General features: G+C 36.8%; 1 protein-coding gene across 1 annotated transcript in view; it reads right to left on the bottom strand.

The window, feature by feature from the left end:
- The window catches only part of TOPAZ1 (testis and ovary specific TOPAZ 1), a 90,799-nt gene that overhangs the window by 50,464 nt on the left and 20,784 nt on the right, over nucleotides 1-19,551 (bottom strand). Inside the window, exons 6-9 of the mRNA XM_077992268.1 lie at nucleotides 15,153-15,292; nucleotides 12,989-13,074; nucleotides 11,457-11,582; nucleotides 249-312 (exon numbers count right to left, since the gene is read on the bottom strand). Coding sequence (XP_077848394.1) covers nucleotides 249-312; nucleotides 11,457-11,582; nucleotides 12,989-13,074; nucleotides 15,153-15,292 — 416 coding nt within the window. The remainder of the gene's footprint in view (nucleotides 1-248; nucleotides 313-11,456; nucleotides 11,583-12,988; nucleotides 13,075-15,152; nucleotides 15,293-19,551) is intronic.

Here is a 19,551-nt window from a genome sequence, read left to right as displayed (position 1 = left end):
TAAAATTTGTAAGTCATGAAAATATTAGTGTGTAAGGGAATTACAGTATTAGGTAAATTTTTTTTTTATTAACCAAAATATCTCATTTATTTTCAATCCTTTCTTAGGCCAACAGAGCCACTCTTGGGTAAGGCATTCCGTTTTCAAACTTACAAATTACTGAATTTACTTTTAAACTATTTTCAAACAATAGCACATTACTTAATATCCACACATTAATAGCTTTATATGAATTATTTGTTTCATACCTGCACGCTGTAGCAAACACAGTTCATTGATATTTATATATTTCTTAAACACATCCATGCAAACCTGCAAAAGTCATGAAAAATGTAAAATTACCTTTTTTTTAAATATTCTGTAAGAACTATACACATTTCAATCCTATCTTTTTGCTTATATTGAAATTTTTAAATGATCTCAAAGGATTGGAATAAAGAAGCTGATGTTTGGTTAACTCACAGATTTGAAGTACATATTTAATTCATTACAAAAATCTTATGTTATTTTATAAATAACCATTTCCCGGTGCAAGGATAAACACACTGACCAATGTATTAGAACAGAAAGCCCAGAAACAGACCCACTCATATACAGTCAGCTGATTTATAACATGGTATCATTGTAGTGTAGTGGGGAAAAGATGGTCTTTTTGATAAACGGTAATGTGTCACCTGAAGATCCACATGGGAAAAAACTGTATCTTGATTCTCTTCTTATATCATAAACAAAAATCAATTCTAGATGATTTGATTCTGCAAAAGGTAAAACAAACTTTTAAAGGAAAAACGTAGGAGAACATCTTCATGATCTTGGTAAAGATCTTCAATAGGATGCAAAAAGTTAACAGCACAAAAGAAAACTGAAAAATTGGACTATAAAAATGAAGAAATTCTATTTCTCAAAAGATACTTTTAAGAGGGTGAAAAGGAGTTTCTGACTACCATAGCATTGCGGTGGGTATTAAATGCCTGAAGACCTGGCCTTGGACCACCCATTTCAGTGGAGAAGGGATGGCATGATGAGCCAAATGGATGAATGCATTTCAGTGAGATTTTGCTAAAAGGTAGAAGAAAATGCATTTGCTTAGTTTGTCTTATACAGAGAAAGAATCTCAGCAGGATCAAAACCTACTAGTGGAGTTAGAGAGGCTCCCTAATACAAAGAAAGTGTAAATGACAGACTCCCAGTGGCCCACACTCTGGCTGAAAACTCCTATAATCCTAGCCATGACAGAGTCCCTTGGCCCTTGTGGGTCCTGAGACTAATGTAGGGGGGTTGCCTGGAAAAGCACTGCTCCAGAGAGGAAGAGCTCATGCTGAGTCCCACAAACTACTAAGTCCTAAGTAGCTGCTAAAAAAGCTGCTAATTAACAACACCCTGGTGCCATGTTGGGAGCCCAGCCCCCACAGATTGTGCCCTGCCCTGGTGCCGAGTGAAAAATCCCTGGAGCCCCACTGACATTCCTGGCCTGCAGCTGCAGCTGCTGTGGCTGTGGGAGCCAATAGCAGTGACCCAGCCACACCCCCAGCAGAAAGATGGCTACACATTTTCACATACCAGAAGGACAAATTCTATTGTTTGCAACCATCACTGCTGTGGACTGCTAAAACAACTTTTGAAAAAGAACAGGCTGCGTACAGTAGCTCATGCCTGTAATCTCAGCACTTTGGAAGGCCAAGACGGGTGGATTGCTTGAGTCTAGGTGTTAGAGACCAGCCTGGGCAACATGGTGAAACCCCATCTCTACTAAAAACAGAAAAATTAGCTGGGCATGGTGACATGTGCCTGTAGTCCCAGCTGCTTGGGAGGCTGAGGTGGGAGGATCACCCGAGCCCAGGAGGCAGAAGTTGCAGCGAGCTGAGATCACACCACTGCACTCCAGCCTGGGCAACAGAGAAAGACCCTGTCTCAAAAAAAAAAAAAAAAAAAAAAAAAAAGGAAAGGAAAGGAAAAAAAAAAAGCATCTAGTCACTTATAAAGAAATCTCCATCAGACTAACAGTGGATTTCTCAGCAGAAACCTTACAGACCAGGAGAGAATAGGATGATGCATCTAAAGTATGCTAAAAGAAAATATGGATATTAATTGATATTATACTCAGCAAAGTTAGCCTTCATAAATAAAGAGAAAGTCTTTCCCAGAAAAGCAAAAGCTGAGGGAGTTCATCACCACTATACCAGCCCTACAAGAAACGCTTAAGGGAATCCTACACCTAGAAGTGAAAAGAATGATATCTACCATCATGCAAACATAAACACCACTGATAAAGCAGAGCATACAAACAAGAAAGAGAAAAGAATAAAATGTTAGCACTACAGATAAGCAGTAAGAGAGAAAGAAAGAAACAAAGGATATACAAAACAGCCAGATATCAATTAATAAGATGACAGGAATAAGCCCTTACATGTCAATAATAACCTTGAATGTAAAGGAATTAAACTTTCCACTTAAAAGATATAGATTGGCTAAATGGATTAAACATGATCCAATGATATGCTCCTTACCAGAAACTCATCTCACCTGTAAAGACACATTAGATTGAAAGTAAAGGGATGGAAAAAGATATTCCATGCAAACAAAAGCCAAAAGCAAGCAGGAGCAGCTATACTTATCAGATAAAACAGACTTTAAGTAAAAAAATAACAAAAAAGATAAAGTCTTTATTTAAAGACAAATGTATCAATTCAGCAACAGGATATAACAACTTAAAATACATGCATCTATCAATGCAGCACCCAGACACATAAAGCAAATATTATTAGATCTAAAGGGAGGGACAGACTCCAATACAATAATAGTTGGAGACTTAAACACCCTACTGTTAGCATTAGACAGAACATCTAGACAGAAAACTAACAAAGAAACACTAGATTCAAACTGCACATTAAATCAAAGGACCTAACAGACATTTACAGAACATTTCATCCAACAGCTACAGAACACACATTCTTTTCATCAGCACATGAACATTTTTTAGACCATATGTTAGAATACAAAACGAATCAGCAATTAAAAAAATCAAAATCATATCAAGTATCTTCTCAGATACAATAAAATAGAACTAGAAATCAATAACAAGAGGAACTCTGGAAACTGCAAATACATGGAAACTAAACAACATGCTCCTGAATGACCATCAGGTCAAGAAAGAAATTGAGAAGAAAATGCAAAAATTTCTTGAAGCAATGAGAAAACAAAATACCAAAATATATGAGATACAGCAACAACTATTCTAGAAGGGAAGTTTATAGCATTAAACACCTATGTTAAAAAAGTAGAAAGATTTCAAATAATCACTCTAACAATGCATCTCAAGAAACTAGAAAAGCAAGAACAAACCAAACCCAAAACTAGTAGAAGGAAAGAAATAAGATCAGAGTGGGGCTAAACAAAATAGAGACAAAAAAAGAAAAAAAAAAAGGAGGGTCAACACAATGAAAACTTGTTTTCTCAAAATGATAAACAAAATTGATAAACTGCTAGCTAGACTAATCAAGATAAAGAAAAGACCCAAATAAACAAAATCTGAAATGAAAATGCAGACTTTACAATGGATACTATGGAAATATAAAAAGATCATCAGAGACTATTATGAACAACTAACTATACATGAAAAAGTAGAAAATCTAGAGGAAATGGATAAATTCCTGGACACATACAACCTACTGAGATTGAATTAGGAAGAAACAGAAAACCTGAACAGATCAAAAACAAGTAATGAGATTGCATCTTTAATGAAAACTCTGAACAAAAAAAAAGTCCAGGACCAGATGACTTCACTGCTGAATTCCAAACTTTCGAAGAAGAACTAATACCAATTTTCCTCAAACTATTCCAAAAAATGGAAGAGAAAGGAATGGTCCCTAACTCATTCTATGACGCCAGCATTACTCTGATAACAAAACCAGACAAGGCTACAACAACAGTAAAAACTATAGGTCAATACCCCTGATAAACACAGACTCAAAAATTCTCAACAAAATATTAGCAAACCGAATCTAGCAGTACATAAAAAAAAAATACATCATGATCAAGTTGGATTTATTCTAGGAATGTAAGTTTGGCACAACACACACAAATAAATAAACATGATACATCACATTAACAGAATGAAGGACAAAAACCACATGGTCATCTCAATAAATGCAGAAAAAGCATTTAATAAAATTCAATATCCTTCATGATAAAAACCTCAATAAACTAGGCATAGGAGGAATATACCTCAATATAATAAAGGTCATTGTATTATTAGGTCATTCTTGCATTGCTATAAAGAAATATCTGAGACTGGGTAATTTATAAAGAAAAGATGTTTAATTGGCCCATGGTTCTGCAGGCTTTACAGGAAGCACGGTGCTGGCATCTGCTCAGTTTCTAGGGAGGCCTAAGAAAGTTTACAATCATCGCAGAAGGTGAAGGTGGAGCAGACACATCACATGGTGAAAGCAGGAACAAGAGAGCAAAAGAGAGTGGAGCGGAAGGTGCCACACACTTTTAAATGACCAGATCTCATGAGAACTCACTACAGTGAAGAAAGCACCACGACATGAAGGATCCATCCTCATCACCCAAACATCTCCCACCAGGCCCCACCTCCAGGATTGCAGATTACAATTCAATGTGAGATTTGGGCAGGGACAAATATCCAAACTCTCTCAACCATATAAGGCAAACCTGCAGCTAACGTCATACTGAATGACCAAGACAAGGATGCCTACTTTCACCAATCCTATTCAACATAGTACCAGAAGTCCTGGCCAGAGCAAGCAGGAAAGAGAAAGAAATAAAAGGCATCCAAGTTAGAGAAGTCAAATTGTCACTCTTTGCTACTGATATGATTTTATATTTAAAAATAACTAAAGAATACACCAGAAAACTCTTAGATCTGATTAATAAATCAGTAAAGTTGCAGGATACAAAATCAAAATACAAAAATTAACAGTGTTTCTATATACCAATAAGGAAATAGCTGAGAGAGAAATCAAGAAGGTATTCCCAATTATAAAAGTTACCAAAAAAACCTAGGAATAAATTTACCCAAGGAGGTAAAAGATCTCTACAAGGAAAACCACAAGGCACTGATGAAAGAGACTGAAGAGGACATTAATAAATGGAAAGACATCCCAAGCTTATAAATAAGAAGGATTAATGTCTTTAAAATGACCATACTGGGCCAGGTGTGGTGGCTTATGCCTGTAATCCCAGCACTTTGGGAGGCTGAGGTGGGCAGATCACGAAGTCAGGAGAGCAAGACCATCCTGGCCAACAAGGTGAAACCTGTCTCTACTAAAAATGGTGGCATGTGGCTGTAGTGCCAGCTACTCAGGAGGCTGAGGCAGGAGAATTGCTTGAACCCAGGAGGTGGAGGTTGCAGTGAGCTGAGATCTCGCCACTTGCCCTCCAGCCTGGCAACAGGGCGAGACTCCATCCAAAAAAAAAAAAAAAAAAAAAAAAAAACTGCCCAAAGCAATCTACAGATTCAATGTAATCTCTATTAAAATACCAATGTCATTTTTCACATAGAAAAACATCCTAAAATTCACAGGGAACCAAAAAAGAGCCAGAATAGGTAAAGCGATTCTGAAAGAAAAAGAACAAAGCTGGAGGCATTACACTACCTCACTTCAAAATACATTGGATTATAAGGATACAGTAAACAAAAAAGCATGGTATTGATATAAAAACAGACCTACAGACCAATGGAATAGAACAGAGAATCCAGAAGTAAATTTATGTATTTACAGCCAACTGATTTTTGACAAAGGCACCAAGAACATACATTAAGAAAAGGACCCTCTTCAATAAGTGGTGCTGGGAAAATTAAGATATCCATATCCAGAAGAATGAAACTGAATCCCTATCTCTCACCATACACAAAATCAACTCAAGATGGATTAAAACTTAACACCTAAAACCATAGGAGAAAACACAGGGGAGATACTACAGGACATTGGTCTAGGCAAAGATTTTATGGCAAAAGCTACAAAAGCACAGACAACAAAACAAAAAACAAGACAAATGGGACTATATTAAACCAAAAAGCTTCTGCACAGCAAACAGAGTGAAGAGAACCTGTTGAATGAAAGAAAATATCTGCAAACTATTCATGTGACAGAGGACTAATATCCAGAATATACAAGGAACTCAAACAATTCAACAGTAAAAAAAGCAAATAATCTCATTAAAAAGTAGGCAAATGACATGAACAGACATTTCTCAAGAGAAGACATACAAATGGCTAACAGGTATATGAAAGAATGCTCAACATTACCATGTATCAGGGAAACGCAAATCTAAACTACAGTAAGATATTACCTTACCCCAGTTAGAGTGCCTATTACTAAGAAGACAGAAAATAACAAATGTTGGTGAGGATGCAGAGAAAAAGAACTCTTATACACTGTTGGTAGGAATGTAAATTAGTGCAGCCTCTGTGGAAAACAGTATGGAGATTTCTTAAAAAACTAAAACTACCATATGATCCAGCACTCCCACTACTGGGTATTTATCCAAAGAAAAAAAAATCAGTAAATTAAAAGGATACCTGTACTCACATGTTTATTCCAGCAGTATTCACAATAGCAAAGATGGAATTGACCCAAGTGTCCATCAATAGATCAATGAATAAAGAAAATGTGGTATATACACACAATGGAATATTATTTGGTCATAAAAAATAATGAAATCATGTAGTCTGCAGCAATATGGATGAACTGGAGGTCATTATGTTAAGTGGTAATAAGCAGGCACAAAGACACATACACCATATTCTCACTTTTATGTGGGAGCCAAAAAAGTTGATTTCATTGAGGTAGATAGTAGGATGATAGATTCAGAGGCTGGGAAGAATGTGTAGGTAGGAGGGGGAAAAAGAGTGGTTGGTCAAATAGTATAAACATACAGTTAGAAGGTATAAGTTCTAATGTTTGATAGCAGTGTAGGATGACTACAGTTAGCAACAATGTACTGTGTATTTCAAAGTAGCTAGAAGAGAGAATTTGAAATGTTCCCAACATATAGAAATGTTAAACACTCAAGGTGATGGATACACCAAATACCCTGACTTGATTGATCATTTTTTAAAATCTTGATTCACAATATTTTACATATTTATGGGGTATATATGATATTTTGTTATATCTATAAATGTAAACTATGTGGATGTATAACAATAAATTTTACATATTTATGGGGTATATGATGTTTCACTACATGCATAGATGTATAAAAATCACACACATGGATGTAACAAAATGTCACATATACCCCATAAATATGTAAAATATTATGAATCAAGAGCAATTAAAAAAAAAAAAACAACCTACTAGTGGAGGTACAAAATAAGAACTGCCATCTCTCACTTAAAAGAATTAAAGGTGGCTGGGTGTGGTGGCTCATGCCTGTAATCCCAGCACTTTGGGAGGCCAAGGTGGGTGGATCACCTGAGGTTGGGAGTTCAAGACCAGCCTGACCAACATGAAGAAACCCTGTCTCTACTAAGAATACAAAATTAGCCAGGCGTGTTGGCGCACGCCTGTAATCCCAGCCATTCGGGAGGCTGAGGCAGGAGAATCGTTTGAACACAGGAGGCTGAGGTTACAGTGAGCTGAAATTGTGCCACTGCACTCCAGCCTGGGCAACAAGAACTCCGTCTAAAAAAAAAAAAAAAATTAAAGTCTTTACTTCCATTTCAGGGCTTAGCATTGTGCCTGGCATGTTGTAAATATTCAATAAATGGTAGTCATTATTATGTTTATTTTACTTAAATTCTTTTTGATTCTCATTTTCTTTTCTTTCGTTTCTTTTTTTTGCTTTTGTTTTTGTTTTTTGAGAGGGAGTCTTGCTCTGTCACCTAGGCTGGAGTGCAGTGGTGCAGACTCGCCTCACTGCAACCTCCACCTCCTGGGTTCAAGCAATACTCCTGCCTCAACCTCCCAAATAGCTAGGTGCCCGCCACCATGCCCAGCTAATTTTTGTATTTTAGTAGAGATGGGGTTTCACTTTGTAGGTCAAGCTGGTCTCCAACTCCTGACCTCAAATGATCTGCCCGCCTCAGCCTCCCAAAGTGCTGGGATTACAGGCCTGAGTCACCGTGCCTCGCCAAAAAAAAAGACAGGGTTTCACAATGTTGGCCAGGCTGGTCTTGAACTCCTGACCTCAGGTGATCCACCCACCTGGGCCTCCCAAAGTGGTGGGATTACAGGCATGAGCCACCGCGCCCGGCCTCTCATTTTCATCATCAACAAAATGAGGATTAAATCAGTTAATATACGTAAAGCACTTGAAACAGAATCTGGCATATATGGTAAGTGTTGACTATTATTCTTTCACCCATGAATATCTTTTTATTTTTTCTATGAAGCTTCTTCTGATCTTACTTGTTTGGATTAATAATTTGCCTACCTGTATTCTGCTCATATTTTATAACACATCCTTTATATTAAATAACATTGATTTGTTTGCTTGTGTGTCTCTCTGCCAAATGGGGTTCTCGATAGCTGGGACCTATCTTACTTATCTTAGTGGTCTTAGTGCATAGTCTTTTCTTGCCACATATTATTGTGGCTTTGAGCTGGGTTTTAAAGGATGAAGAAGATGGTGTGATTGGAGCACGGCGGGTGGTACATCAGTGGGAACTGAAATTTGACAAATATACTGACATGTGATTGTAAGTTGTTGAATGTCAAACTAAATAATTTGAATTTATTTTGTATACAGAAGGGAGGCATTTTTTTTATTATTGACCAGATTAATTCCATATTTTAGGAAGATAATTCTGAATGTGGAATAGAGAATATAGTGTAAAGAGGAAAAGAGATTGAAAACAAAAAGAAGATGTAAGAAACTCTGGCTCTTGCTGTATTAGAGAGTTATTATTTTAGCAGAGGTCTTCTAGAATATAGCCTTTTACCATCATGCAACCTTTTCAGCCTTATCACAGAAAGGCTTCAGTGTGTCCCTGCTAACTTTGTTTTGACTTCTGTTAAAAGAAAAACTTCAGAAAAAATAAATTTAATAGAGTTTATCTGAGCATTAAAAGATTCATGAATGGGGAAGCACCACAAACTAGAGAGGTTCAGAGAGCTCTGTTTTAACAGTGTGAACAGTGGGATTTCTTACAGACTGAATGTGGAAACAAAGTTGAGAAATTACTTGAAAGGCTATAGCTAGGTGTTTGCCTTATCTGGGCACAATCTGGTGGTAAATTCCTTGTTAGAGGATAGTTGTTGGTTTCGTTAAGATTAAGTTCTGATAACCTATAGATTGGGAGAAAATATTTGCAAGCCATACATTTGATAAGGGGTTAGTATCTAAAATATATAAATAATTCAAATAACTTAGAAAGAACAGAAGTAATCCAATTTAAAAATAGGCAAGGGAGGCTGGGCGTGGGGGCTCACGTCTGTCATCCCAGCACTTTGGGAGGCCAAAGCGGGCAGATCATGAGGTCAGGAGATGGAGACCATCCTGGCCAACATGGTGAAACCCCGTCTCTACTAAAAATACAAAAATTAGCCAGGTGTGGTGGCGCAGGCCTGCAGTCCCAGCTACTCAGGAGGCGGAGGCAGGATAATTGCTTGAACCCAGGAGGCAGAGGCTGCAGTGAGCCGAGATTGTGCCACTGCACTCCAGCCTGGGCAACAGAGCAAGACTCTGTCCCAAAAAAAAAAAAAAACAGGGGGTGGGGGGGCAAGAGAGCTGAACAAACATTCCTCAAAAGAAGATACATAAATGGCAAATGTACGAAAAACGGCTCAACATCATGAATCAGAGAAATGCAAATTATAAACCTCAGTGACATATTGCCTGACATCTGTCAGAATGGCTATTATCAAAAAGACAAATGATAACAAGTGCTGGTGAAGATGTGGAGAAAAGGGAATCTTTGTATACTGTTGGTGGCAATGTAAATTAGTATAGCCATTATGGATAACTGTACGGTCAGTCCTCAAAAAACTAAAAATAGAATTGCCATATGATCTAGCATCTCACTTCTGTGTATTTACCCAAAAGATTTGAAATCAGTATGTTGAAGAGATGTCTGCACTTCCATGTTCATTGCAGCACTATTCACAACAGCCAAGGTATGGAATCAACCTAAGTGTCCATCAACGGATGAATGGATTAAGAAAATGTGGTATATATACACTATGAAATACTATTCAGCCTTAAAAAAAGAAAGAAGTTTTGTCACTGTAACATAGAAAGACTGGAGAACATGCTAACTGAAATAAGCCAAGTACAGAAAGACAAATGCCATATATGTTCTCATTTACATATGGAATCTAAAACTCAAAGGAGCAGAGAGTAGAACAGTAGTTACCAGAGCACAGGGGTGAAGGGTGGTAAGGGGAATGAGGAGATGATGGTCAAAGAGTACCAAGCCTCAATTAAACAGGAATAAAAAGTTTTTTTTCTTTGATATCTACTGCATGGTGTGGTGACTATAGCAAATAATAATGTACATTTCATAATTGCTAAGAGTAAATTTCAAATGTTCTCACCACAAAAAAAGATAGTATCCTAGGTGACAGATATGTTAATTAGCTTGATTTAATTATTCCATATCATATTCATAAATCAAAACATCACACTGTACCCCATAAATAAACTATAGTTTTCAACTTGTAATTTTAAATTAAAAATTAAAAAAACAAAATACAAAAGGTGAAAAGGCAACTTCTAAAGTAGTAAATGATTTTATATATATAGATATACATGCACACACACACAACTGAGAACTTGTATACAGATTATATGATCAATTATTGTAGACAGAGAAGAAAAAGAATCCCACAGAATATAGGGAAAATATCAGTATACTTCCAAATACAGCATATCCTACTAATGCCCAATAAACATTTTGAAAAGTGCTCAACTTCATCAATCATCAGGGAAGGTATCACTACCCACCCGCCAGAATGGCTAAATGCAAAAGGCTAATAATATCAAGAGCTGGTAAGGATGTGAAACAACCAGAATTCTCAGACATTGCTGGTAGGAGTGTAATTTGGTAAAACTCCTCTGGAAAACTGTTCGGCTGTTATCTACTAAGGCTGAATATATGTAGGCCCTATGACACAGCACTTCCAGTTTTAATATAACCTATCATAATGTATACATATGTTCACCAAAAGACATGCAGAACACTGATAGCATCACAATTGTAATATCCAAATCTGCTCCACCCAATATTCCATTTTGATATACTCACAAAATGGAATATTAACTATTATATGACAATGAGAAACATCTGCAATAGGTGTTTGTTCAAAAATATTGAGCAAAAGAAGATAGACAAAAGAATACACATATGATTCCTTTTATATAAAGAACAAAAGCAGGCAAAACTCACATCAATGCTATTAGGAGTCAATGAAAATCTAAATTAAAATGCACGACTGAGATAGCTATTAAAACAATCTCTACTTTAAAGACTTTATATGTTTTACCTTTTCATCCCCTTGTTCAGGCACATGAGCAAACTTGCACAGTGGTCGCTCACAGCCACGTAACGTATTAAAATGAAATTTGCAATATTTATAGGGTATCATCAACCCTAGGGACTTCTGGAATACCTAGAAAATTAGAAAGATTCACTTTCTGTATTAACTGTAAAGCATCCAGTATAGTTAAGCAAGACAGCATTTGAAGCAACACAAATAACATATACTCCAAAGAGTATCAAGATAACTTGTTTGCTAATTTGATAAGAAAAAATAAAACTTCAAACAATTTATATTTTCAAAAATAATTTAAAAATCATTTCAGAGTGATTTGTCTGGATTTTAAAAAATTTATCTTTGTGTAAAATATTCCATCAAGGTTATTCTCTTTTATGTCTCTTTTTTTTTTTTCACCAATGACAGATATTTATTGAGCACTCTTTCTGTGGAAGGCACCCTCTAGAAATTTATCATCTATTAGAGGGATGAAATGCAGATGACAGAAAAACAACTACAAGACAGTATATGATAAGTGGTATGGAAAATGGCACTTTATAATTCTCATTTTTTAAGACTGTTTTTTTGGAGCTGGTATAGGTTCACAGAAAAATTAAGGAACAGAAATATCCCACGGACTCCCAGCCCCCACATATTTTACATAATTAAATGTACACATTCCTCCTCCCTTTTATATACCTGTCTCTATTTTACAAAAAGTTAATTCTATTATAATATGCACTATATTTCAGATGCATTTATTAGAACCAAAATTCTCCTTAGTTTTTCTGGTTAATAGAACAAGGCAAATGAGAGTTAAAACTTTTTACAACAAACTTTCCCCATAAACTGCTTTATATCAGCAGCTTTCTCTGTCATCACAGAAAACTATTCAGCCTGTTTTTTCTGTTTTGGATGTTCTCCCTCTGCTGTTTTCAACCTCTTATGCTATTTGTTAATATCTTCTAAGTCACTACTTATTTTCTACCTCTTACCATAAACCTCTATTCAAAATCCATATAATATCTGGAACTGCTTAAAAAATGATGATAGGCTGGGCACGGTGGCTCACACCTGTAATCCCAGCACTTTGGGAGGCCAAGGAAGGAGGATCACAAGGACAGGAGTTAGAGACTAGCCTGGCCAACATGGCGAAACCCCGTCTCTACTAAAAATACAAAACTTAGCCAGGTGTGGTGGTGGGCGCCTATAATCCCAGCTACTCGAGAGGCTGAGGCAGGAGAATCTTGAGGCTGAGGCTCAAACCCAGGAGGCAGAGGTTGCAGTGAGCCGAGATCATGCCATTGTACTCCAGCCTGATGACAAGAGCAAGATTCCGTCTCAAAAAAAAAAAAATATATATATATATATATATAGGGAAATAAAACCCAAAGGTCCAAAGTATTGGTTTTATGAAATTATTTTTTTTAAGGGGAGGGTAAAAGAGGGAGTGCAGGAAAGTGAGGAAGAGGAGGGAGGAGAAGGAGGAGGAGGGGGAAGACAAAGAGACAGATTATTACTTTTTTAAAAAGTAGACTTACCCCCACATTTTTTTCCCTCTTAAATATTTCACAAGTTTCAGGATTCTGCAGCTTTAGGACAGAATGTTTTCCCAGAAATCTGAAATCTAGAAATGATTTAGAGTGACATTACACACCAATATGTTACAATTTATTTTCTTCATAACAATGAAATAGATGATCACTACTATCTGCTTTGAAGTTTCACTTTGAAATATTCATGTTCAATTCACAGACTGTGCTGCCATGTGTGTTCCTGTGAAATATAGTGTGATTTACATCTTAGGTGCCTTCAAGTATTTCTAGACCTGAATTTAAAATTTTAAACTCACTATAAGCTGCAGACAACTTTCTTAAAAACCTCACATAGCAGCATTGGGCACTGTATTCAAATGATATATCTCTAAGTTAAATAGACAAATATTATACACAATGAACATTTCTAAGGGAAGAAAACTAGTGACAAATCCAGGTGCGATGTACTGAACTGTGTTCCCACAAAATTCACATGTTGAAGCCCTAACCCTCAATATGACTATATTTGGAGATAGGGTGTTTATAGAAGTTAATAAGGTTAAATGAGGTCATAAAGGTGGGGTCCTGAATCAATGGAATTAATGTCCTTATACGAATAGGCGCCAGCCTGGTGTGGTGGCTTACACCTGTAATCTCAGCACTTTGGGAGGCCCAGGTGGGCAGACTGCCTGAGGTCGGGAGTTTGAGACCAGCCTGGCCAACATGGTGAAACCCATCTCTACTAAAAATACAAAATTTAGCCAGGCACGGTGGTGTGCGCCTGTAATCCCAGCTACTCGGGAGGCTGAGGCAGGAGAATCACTTGAACCTGGGAGGCGGAGGTTGTAGTGAGCCAAGATCACACCATTGCACTCCAGCCTGGGCTACAGAGTGAGACTCTGTCTTAAAAAAAAAAAAAAAAAAAAAAAAAAAAAAAAAAAAAGAATAGGCACCACAGAGCTTACACTCTTTCCTTGCACACACCAAGGAAAAGTTATGTGAGGACTTAGCAAGAAGGTAGCCATCTGCAAGCCAGAAACAGAGCCCTCATCAGAAAATGAACCCTTCTAGAACCTTAGTTTTGAACTTCTAGCACTGTACAAAATAAATTTCTGTTGTTTGAGACCTTTAATCTGTGGCATTTTATTATGGCAGCCCAAGCAAACTAATACACCAGGCATCATATCCCTTAATGTTGGTCTTTTAAAAAGAGAACTAGGGCATTTAAAAATGTTCTTTTCTAAAGATAAAAATAACAAATAAAAATAAAAGTATTTTTAATTTTAAATCATTTATTTTTTACTTTGGCAGCATCCAGCTATAATCTGAAACAAGCTGAAGTTTTTGCTGCATAGCTTCACAGTAATTTGCATTATGAAAACTGTAAGACTTTTTAAGATAAAACACATGACCATCATGAGCTTGCTGTTACAGTATACAACACGAGGCAGCATGAAGTCAGTACTGGGTAGGTACAGAAAAGTTAGGTGTGTGTGCTATACAACGTGATTTTATAGATTCTAAATTCATCCTTTAATGTAGTCTGTTTTGTTCAAAGTACTGTTAATTATCAAAAAACTGACACAAGTTCTAAAATACATATACAAATACACTCTATCAAAATATATTTTAGATACAATCTGTAATTTACTCATACTACCACTATCACATAAATACAGATATTTCACACATTGTTCCATCAAAAGTACTAAGTAGGCTGGGCGTGGTAGCTCACACCTGTAATTTCAGCACTTTGGGAGACTGAGGTGGGCAGATTACGAGGTCAGGAGTTCAAGACCAGCCTGGCCAACAAAGTGAAACCCCGTCTCTACTAAAAATACAAAAAATTAGCCGGGCATGGCAGTGGATGCCTGTAATCCCAGCTACTCAGGAGGCTGAGGCAGGAGAATCGCTTGAACCTGGGGAGGTACAGGTTGCAGTGAGCTGAGATCGTGCCACTGCACTCTAGCCTGGGCAACAGTGTGAGACTCTGTCTCAAAAAAAAAAAAAAAAAAAAGTACTAAGTAAAGGTGCACAGACTTTCTAATTTTAACATATTTTACATGTTTCCATTTTTCTTTTTTAATCATCTTTTGTTTTTGGTAGAAAAATCTCCTAGTTTCTATATGACCAAAAGCCAACAGGATTTCATTAAGAAAACAAATAGTACCATTCATCCAGGTATTCAGTATTGTGTCTTCTTGATGACCACTTAGATTCAAAGGAGGTACTAATAAGCACAGAGGTTTCGGGACTGGTGCTGCAAACTGACATTCGCCAACCATAATGTCGGCATTTCTAGAATCTTTGCTGTGTGAAAGGAAAAACTAACATCAGAATTTAAATGCATTTTTAAACATTAAAGTAATCCTTTGCAGATATTCCTTTTTAAAACAAGTTTTTATTTTTATTTTTTTACAAATTGAAGAACTGTGGCAACCCTGAGTCGAGCAAGTCTAACTGGTGCCATTTTTCTAACAGCATATGCTCACTTACGTCTCTGTGTCACATTTTGGTAATTCTCACAATATTTCAAATTTTTTCATTATTATTTTATCTGTTATGGTGATTTGTGATCAGTGATCAATGTTACTACTGATATTGTTTCAGAGCACCATGAAAACTAAGCCCTTATAAGAGGGTGCACTTAATCAATGAATGATGTGTGTGTTCTGACTGCAACACCAACTGGCTGTTCCCCTATCTCTCTCCCTCTCCTTAGGCCTCCCCATTTCCTGAGACAAAACCATATTGAAATTAGACCAGTTAATGACCCTACAATGTCCCCTAAGTAGTCAAGTGAAAGGAGGGGTCTCACATCTCTTACTTTAAATCAAAAGCTAGAAATGATTAAGCTTAGTGAGGAAGGCATGTTGATGAACAAGATAGGCCAAAAGGTAGGCCTCTTGTACCAAATAGTTAACCAAGCTGTCAATGTAAAGGAAAAGTTCTTCAAGGAAATTCAAAGTGCTACTCCAGTGAACATGTGAATGAAAAGAAAGTGAAACAGCCTTATTGCGGAAATGGAGAAAGTTTGAGTGATCTAGATGGAAGATCAAACCAGTCCCTAATACAGAGCAAGACCCTAACTCTCTTCAATTCTGTGAGGGCTGTGAGAGATAAGAAAGTTACAGAAGTATGAAGCTAGCAGAATTGGTTCACGAGGTTTGATGAAACAAGCCATCTCTGTAACATAGAAGTGCAAGGTCAAACAGGAAGTGCTAATGGAAAAGTTGCAGCAAGTTATCCAGAAGATCCAGCTAAGATAACTGATGAAGGAAGCTACAACAAACTGATTTTCAACATAGACAAAACTGCCTTATACTGGAAGAAGATACCATCTAGGACTTTCATAGCTAAAGAAAAGTTAATGCCTGCCTTCAAAGATTCAACAAATAGACTGGCTCTCTCCTGTTAAGGGATAATGCAGCTGGCAACTTTAACCATTTCAAAAATCATAGGGCCCTTAAGAATTATGTTAAATCTATTCTTTCTGTGCTCTATAAATGAAACATCAAAGCCTGTACAACAGCACATCTGTTTAAAGCATGGTTTACTGAATATTTTAAGCCTACTATTGAGATCTATTGCTCAAAAAAGATTCCTTTCAAAATATCACTGCTCATTGACAATGTATTTTGTCACCCAAGAACTCTGCCAGACATGCTCAAGGAGATGAATATTGTGTTTTTTTGTTTGTTTGTTTTTTGAGAAGGAGTCTTGCTCTGTTGCCCAGGCTGGAGTGCAGTGGCATGATCTCAGCGCACTGCAACCTCTGCCTCCCGGGTTCAAGCAATTCTCTGCCTCAGCCTCCTCAGTCGCTAGGATTGCAAACGCCTGCCACCACGCCTGGCTAATTTTGGTATTTTTAGTAGAGGTGGGGTTTCAACATCTTGGCCAGGCTGGTGCTGAACTCCTGACCTCGTGATCCACCCACCTTGGCCTCCCAAATTGCTGGGATTACAGGCGTGAGCCACCACGCTCAGCCTGAATGTTGTTTTTATGCCTGCTAACACAACACCTATTCTGCAATCTATGAATCAAGAAGCAATTTTGACTTTCAAGTCTTATTATTTAAGAAATACATTTAATTAGGCTCTATCTGCCATGGATAGTGATTTCTCTGATAGATCTTGGCAAAGTAAATTGAAAACCTAGAAAGAACTCACCATTCTAGGTGCTATTAAAAACATTTGTGATTTAAAAGAGGAGGTCAACATATCAACATTAGCAGTCTGGAGGAAGTTGATTCCAACCCTCAGAGATGATTTTCAGGGTTTAAATACTTTAGTGGTAGAAGTCACTGCAAATGTGGAGGACACAGCAAGAAAACTAGAACTAGCAATGCAGCCTAAAGTTGTAACTGAATTGCTGCAATCTCATTATAAAACTTGAATGGATGAAGAGTTGCTTCTTATGGATGAGCAAAGAAAGTGGTTTCTTGAGATGAAATCTACTACTGATGAAGCCATGAACATTGTTTAAGTGGCAAAGGACTCAGAATATCACACAAACTAGCTGATAAAGCAGAGGTAGAGTTTGAGAGGATTGAATCCGAATTTGAAAGAAGTTCTATTGTTGGTAAAATGCTATCAAACAGCATCACATGCCACAGAGAAATCTTTTGTGAAAAGAACTGTCAACTGATGCAGCAAACTGCATTGTTGTCTTATTTTAAGAAACTGCCACAGCCACCTCAACCTTCAACCTTCACTCCAATCTTCAACCACCCTATTCAGTAAGCAGCCATCAACATCCAGGCAATTATGACTCACTGAAGGCTCAGATGATGTAAGAACTTTTTGGCAATATTTTTAAATGAAGGTGTGTACATTTTTTTAAAGACATAATGCTATTGCACACTTAATAGACTATAGTGTAAGCATAACCTTTCTATGCACTGGGAAACAAAAAAAATTCATATGACTCATTTTATTGCAATATTTGCTTTACAGCAGTAGTCTGAACTCAAACCTGCAATACCTCCAAGGTATACCTGTATATATTACAATTCTTTAACATCTCTAATAGGTTGTTCCTGCCTTCTTAACTAGAAAACCAGCACTTCTTAAGTGGTTGGAGTAGAGGAAGGAATGGGGTGGTGTGGTTAAGATTAGAGCAAAATATTTTTGACCATGCCAAACAAAAGGTCTGAGGAGGAGTTAGGTTAGTGTTTTAATCCGGAAGATGTCATTAAATTATTCTACTGATAATGTAATTAAATGAATTATAAATTATTCTTCAAGAAAAGTATATACAATAAGCCTATAAAGGTCTTTGAGAGCTTTCTCTGGGGAAAAGGTATTAAAAATGTTATTGTTTCAGGGTGACTGATTTAAACAGCTTTAATTGCATTCTAATATATGAGATCCTACATAACCAATTTTAGAAAAATTTAATTTGGACACTACTTCTCTAGAAAAATAACTTAAGCAAGGGGAGGGAAAGAAGTACTTCAGAGCTGATTAGTAAATACAAATGCATTTACTTTTTAGGAGAAAGGTTTACACTAACATTCAGATACTATAATGTTTACCTTAAAAATAATTCTAATAAGTTTTTTCAGGTTGTGTTTTCTGGGCCAGAGGAGAGTAAAAGTAGTAAGAAGAGGGAGCCATACTTACAACAGTTGAAATTTAGTAGCATTGATAGAATTTAAGATTTTCACACAAAAAAAAGATCTTCATTTCTCTCCCCAACTTGGGATGTCACTTATATGTATTATCAGTATGTTCCCCGCAAATAAAACAAAAGCGGCAACATAAACAAAGAAATAGAAATTATGAATTTCTACAGATGGAAGAGATTATCTATCTTTTATTTTTGATCAGATGACTGAAGCCCATGGTGATGTAATGACTTAACCAATCAATGTCACACTGGTGATCACTATGATAGAGTCAAGTTGATAAACCTTTGCAGGCTGCAGTTACACTATCTTAGTTTGTAAGCAAAATGATTGCAATAGAAAAAAAAAGTTAACCTTCTTGCTTTTTCTTTAGTATCTTCCTTTTTCTTTAGTATCTCCAAATGGTCATGAACCGTACTAAACCTTCTATACCAATCTAATTCTTGTCTGGCCTTTCCCTTAACACAGTAGTTCTCAAACTTGAGCATGCATCAAAATCAGCTGGTGGTCTTGTTAAAAACAGATTGATAGGCCCATCGCCAAAGTTTGATTCAGTAGGTCTGAGATGGGACCCAATAATTTCAATTTCTGACAAGTTCATGCATGATGATGCTTCTCCAAGGATCACACTTTGAAAATTACTGCCTTAACATTAAAGGCCTCAGATATATCCATCACCTTGACCTGGGTGAGTCAAATGCAAAATGAGGGTGGTGGAGGATAGATCAGATGATCTTTAAGGTGTCCTCCAACTCTAAATGCGGTTTTATATGTTCCAGAGAGTGTGCTATAACTCTCCGTATGAATCACTGCATCCATGTAAGATCCTTGCAAACTGCAATGTGAGTCTGATTTCAGCCACTCTTATCTTCATAAAAGTCAAACATACATCATTTTTTCTTTTTATCACTACTCCTTATCTTTCCTCAAAAAATATTTT

This window comes from Macaca mulatta, chromosome 2 (assembly GCF_049350105.2).
Source record: "Macaca mulatta isolate MMU2019108-1 chromosome 2, T2T-MMU8v2.0, whole genome shotgun sequence".
Lineage (NCBI taxonomy): Eukaryota > Metazoa > Chordata > Mammalia > Primates > Cercopithecidae > Macaca > Macaca mulatta.
Note: the sequence above shows the minus strand (reverse complement) of the source record. Positions and strands in the feature narration are given on the sequence as shown.